Consider the following 5306-nt stretch of genomic DNA (forward strand, 5'->3'; position numbering starts at 1 on the left):
CAACAACAAACAGCGCAATTGACAGAACTACAATAAAACAATGAAATATGATATACTAAATTCTCTTCCTCCCTAGCCCCAGGCCTCATCTTCAAATACGCCACTCTGGCTGGCTTTGTGAACGTGATGCTACAGCACCACCACCACCACCACCACCACCACCACCAACAACAACAACAACAACAACAACAACAACAACAACAACAACAACAACAACAACAACAACACAATCAAACAACTACCGAAAAACAGAACTAGATCTAGATCTACCCTAAAACAGTAAAACCATTTTTAAAAAATATATATATTCTCCTCCTCCCTAGCCCCAGGCATGATCTTCAAGTACTCCACCCTAGCTGGCCTTGTGGGCGTGATCCTCCAGAAACAGCAGCAATAACAACAAAAACATCATCAACAACAACAACAACAACAAAAACAACAACAATAACTACAACAACTACAATAGCAAACACGTTGAACAGAACTACAATATATTATATAAAATTCTCTTCCTCCCTAGCCCCAAGCATGATCTTCAAGTACGCCACCCTAGCCGGCTTTGTGGGCGTGATCCTCCCTGTGTGGTACCACGCCTACTTCATGGGCGAGCAGCACAGAGAGAGGGACGAGTTTGTCCCCTGGCCACATCTCCGACTCAGGAACAGGGTACAGTAGAACTTGTCACTTGTTACTTGTGTTACTTGTGTGAAGGACCGACATCACTGCACACAGGGCATCCCCATAAGCGCTCCGTTCCCTGAAGAAGTACATCTCGAAGTGTGCAGATGCTGATGGTTCCAAAATGCTGATGGTTCCAAGCAATGTTTGATTTCATAGCCTTCTGCTCCTCCCACTAAGCCTTGATCTTCCGCAGGAGCCCCATCCAATTCCAGTACTGTAGAAATTTTGTCCAAAAACATCCAGTGGGTGGTTGGCGGGTGCTCTGGTGTGGTTTGCTTGTTAAATTCTTTCCTATCAAACACATATCGTCCTGATCTCTCCTCCTTATATTTTTGTGTTTGTTCCTCTCTTGTAACACCTCCGACGACGTGTGTTCGATCCGCGGGTGGCGAAGCTATTTTAAGGTGTGCAATCTCTGTCTTTCTGCTGAGGTGCTGTATTCGTTCTGCGCGGTTCCATCAAACATGTGTAATCAATATATTTACCCAGCTTACATTCTGTTGTCTTACTTCTTCATGGTGTTTCTTCACGATTACTGAACACACAGTGCTACAAATGAAACACACACACACACACACACACACACACACACACACACACACACACACACACACACACACACACACACACACACACACACACAGAGAGAGAGAGAGAGAGAGAGAGAGAGAGAGAGAGAGAGAGAGAGAGAGAGAATGTTTTACGGAGCGGGTTGTCGCAGCACGTGAGACATGTATTTACTACTGTCCTGTCTTGTTGTGCGTATGTGTGAGTGCACATAACCTTTGTAACGTCTACTGCCATTGTTTACGACCAAGACAAATTTCTCCCTGCGAGATGAATAAAGATTGTCTTTATCATTGTGTCAATTCTACTTTACTCACTCTGTCAAAATTATCAAACTGATCTCCATATTGTTCCAGTCCTTCCCCTGGGGCGATGGGAACCACAGCCTGTTCCACAACCACTACTACAACGCCCTCCCGGACGGTTATGATGAGGATGATGAGCCATGCTGAGATATTAGTATAATTTGTTTTACGACGCGATGGAATCAGGCGCTCGTCAATTTTGGGGCATGTGGAGTTATTGGTATCATCTGAAAGCTGATTCATGTGCCTTGTTTTCAATGAAATAAACATCCATCTATCTTGAATAGAACTCACGATATTCGCGATTGAAGGAAGTGACATTTTGTCTGGTTTCAGTGGCGAAATTAGCGAGAAAATGGCCGCTAAAGTTTGATAACTTCAATAGCTAAAGAGTCCTTGAAAACAGGAAAATGACTCATTTTGTGCCTTTAATCTATGTTTTTCTGTGACATTCAGATGGAAATATGTTTTTATATGGACATACAAGAGGTTGAGCCCCAAAACTAATACAAAATCAATACAATTTACCAAACTGGTGGAAAAAAACCTATTTTTCTGATTTCTGTATTTTGATGGGGGCCTGATTTCACCATACTGTCTCACATTCTGTTTTACACTCTCTGCACAGAAAGTCCTAACGTGGTGGGTGGTTGGGGGAGGGGGGCGCTGCTGGTAGGTCCTACTTCTTTACTTCCACGGAAGCTGAGAATGTTTCTGAGTTTTCTCAGAGGGTCTGCTGGGGTAATGATAGTTGTAAAGCGCATAAAGCAAGCTCTGGAGCATGGATATGCGCTATATAAATGCAATTATTATTATTATTATTATTATTATTATTATTATTATTATTATTATTATTATTATTATCATTATTATTATTATTATTATTATTATTATTATTATTATTACTTTCCCTCTGTTGTTTCTGTCTGTCTGTCTGTCTGTCTGTCTGTCTGTCTGTCTGTCTGTCCGTCTTATTTTTTCCCCAGCACTAAATGACCATTATTGCGTCGATGTGCTTCTATTTACTTCAACAAACCATCTAACATGTGTGATAATATCAGTAGTACTAGTAGTACCGAGTGATGTGTGTGTGTCTCTGCATGAGTCTTTCTTTCGTGGGCTTTCTGTAAAGCAGTCTTGTGGGTGGTTGGTGAGTGCTCTGGTGTGGTTTGCTTCTTCTTTCCTATCGGACATCTATAATCCTGATATCCCCTTCTTCTTTTTTATGTTTGTTACTCTCTTGTAACACTTCTAATCTTTGGGCTCTCATATGACCTTACGCAGTTGCGAGCGCCGTAAAACCTCTACTAAAACTAAAAGCAGTCTTGTCTGAAAGAGAGAGCATCTAGCCGTTTTGTACGTAATCATTAAAAAAAAAAAAAAGATTTCTTGCATAATGTAAAAAACAATTTTTCAAAAAAATAGAAAGGTGAATTTTTAAAAAATGAGGACTTTGGAAATTGTTGGTCGAGAAAGTTTTGAATTTGTTTGCAAGAGCTTCAGTTTCACATGTCGCTGTATCTGATTGCATGTGTGTGTATGTGTGTGTGTGTGTGTGTGTGTGTGTGTGTGTGTGTGTGTGTGTGTGTGTATGTGTGTGTGTATGTGTGTGTGTGTCTTTATGTAAGTATGTGTGTACTTGCTTTCGCTCATGCTTGTCTGCGGGCGTTATGTGTATTTGCCCCCATATCCACCTTTAAGAAAATTCACATACAAAAAATAATTAAATAACACGTGAACACAGTTTGATTTTTCGACAGAATATGTGAAACGCCGTGGTGAAATCAGGCCCTAGTCAAAATAATCAAAATGAAAAAACTGTCATTTTTCCGCAGATTTGAGAATTTTAATTAAATTTTTATTTTTTGGCTCAACACCTTTTATGCCCATTAAAGAACACATTTCTGTGTAGATTTTATTGAAAAACGTTGATTAAAGGCACGCAAACAATGTAAATTTTCATTTTCCACGGACTCTCAAGCTAAGGAAATAACTCATCTATGGCGGCCATTTTCTCTCTAATTTTACCTCTGAAACCAGGTGACCCCCACCTCCTTCATTCGCAAATATTTCGACTTGTATTCAAGACAAATGGATATATTTTTTCATCCAAAGCAAGACATATTATTATGAACAGGCTTTAAGATGATACCAATAACTCTACATGCCCCAAAATTGACGAGAGCCTGATTCCACCGCGTTGTGACTCATAGGTCTTGTTATTTTGTTTTGTCATGTGAAATAAAAAATGTTTTTCAATAATCAAAAATGTTTTAAAATTATTACGTGTGTTGCGTATCTGTAGCCTGCTACGGATATCACACAGCCTATGTATATCTGTTTGTCTGTCTGTCTGTCTGTCTGTCTGTCTGTCTGTCTGTCTGTCTGTCTGTCTGTCTGTCTGTCTGTCTGTCTGTCTATCTATCTATCTATCTATCTATCTATCTATCTATCTGTCTATCTGTCTGTCTGTATGTCTGTCTGTATGTCCGTCTGTCTATCTACCTACCCGTGTATCTATCAATCTGTTTGCCTGTTTGTCTGTCTGTCTGTCTGTGTTGATGGCTGGCGGGCGCCACTGGTCGGTCCTACTTCTTTTCTTCCCCCCTACTGTTCTGCCTGCCTTACACTTTCTCTGAACTTAAATGACCGTCATTGTGTGGATGTGTTTCCCCTTCCTAAAAAGGAAAAACCATGAACAAACATTCGACGTGTCTGCCTGTCTGTCTGTCTGTCTGTCTGTCTGTCTGTCTGTCTGTCTGTCTGTCTGTCTGTCTATCTATCGATCTATCGATCTATTTGTCTGTTTGTCTGTCTATTTTTCTATCTATCTATCTATCTGCTATCTGTCTGTCTGTTTGCCTGTCTGTCTGTCTGTCTGTCTGTCTGTCTGTCAGTCTGTCTGTCGTACATTACATCTATTCACATAGTATTATGACATAACATAATATTAATTTAAAAAATATAATAATAATAAAAACAATTATAATAATAATAATAACAATAATAATAATAATGATATAATAATAATAATAATAATAATAATAATAATAATAATAATAATAATAATAATGATATAATAATAATAATAATAATAATAATAATAATAATAATAATAATAATAATGATAATAATAATAATAATAATGATATGGCTATCCCAGCCTTCATTCCTCCTCCATCTTGTCATACATGAGCCTGGGTTTCCGCTTGATCCTCACCTCCACCACAGATGTTAGCGCTATGGCGAGCACGAGAAGAGCGCCGGCGATGTACAGTTTGACGTCTTCGCACAGAGAGTTGCTATACAAATAGGCTACCGTCATCCCCAGCGCTTGGAACATGCGCATGTTCGCGAAGGCCGGTTCTTGTTGGTCGTGGAAGGCAGAGCCGATCAGGGCTGTGGAAGAAAAGAAAGAAGTATGAGCTTACTTTATACTTATTATAAGTTATACTACGTAGCGTTGGTGGCCTAGTGGTTAGGCTACCGGACCCGTAATCGTGAGATTGTGGGTCGGGAGTTCGAGCCTCAGCTCGGTCCGACGTTGTGTCCTTGGGAAAGGCGCTTTACACGGATTTCCCATTGGCTCAGTCCTTTCGGAGATGGACGTTAAACTCGGGTCCTGCTACTTAAATAACCTAACAGTGTTGATAGGGGCGATAAATCTTTACAATTTTTACTAATACAAATACTATCACATTTGTTGTAAGTGTTTTGAGCCTTAATCGACATAATTTATATAATGAAAGGGGG

General features: G+C 39.7%; 1 protein-coding gene across 1 annotated transcript in view; it reads left to right on the plus strand.

Moving 5' to 3' along the window:
* LOC101845732 (cytochrome c oxidase subunit 6A, mitochondrial) overlaps positions 1-1794 on the plus strand; it is a 6108-nt gene extending 4314 nt beyond the window's left edge. The window contains exons 2-3 of the mRNA XM_005088767.1: positions 521-666; positions 1605-1794. Coding sequence (XP_005088824.1) covers positions 521-666; positions 1605-1700 — 242 coding nt within the window. The 3' untranslated portion in view covers positions 1701-1794. The remainder of the gene's footprint in view (positions 1-520; positions 667-1604) is intronic.
* Positions 1795-5306: the final 3512 nt, after the last annotated feature.

The sequence above is a fragment of the Aplysia californica genome, unplaced genomic scaffold (genome assembly GCF_000002075.1).
Source record: "Aplysia californica isolate F4 #8 unplaced genomic scaffold, AplCal3.0 scaffold00001, whole genome shotgun sequence".
NCBI classification, from domain to species: domain Eukaryota; kingdom Metazoa; phylum Mollusca; class Gastropoda; order Aplysiida; family Aplysiidae; genus Aplysia; species Aplysia californica.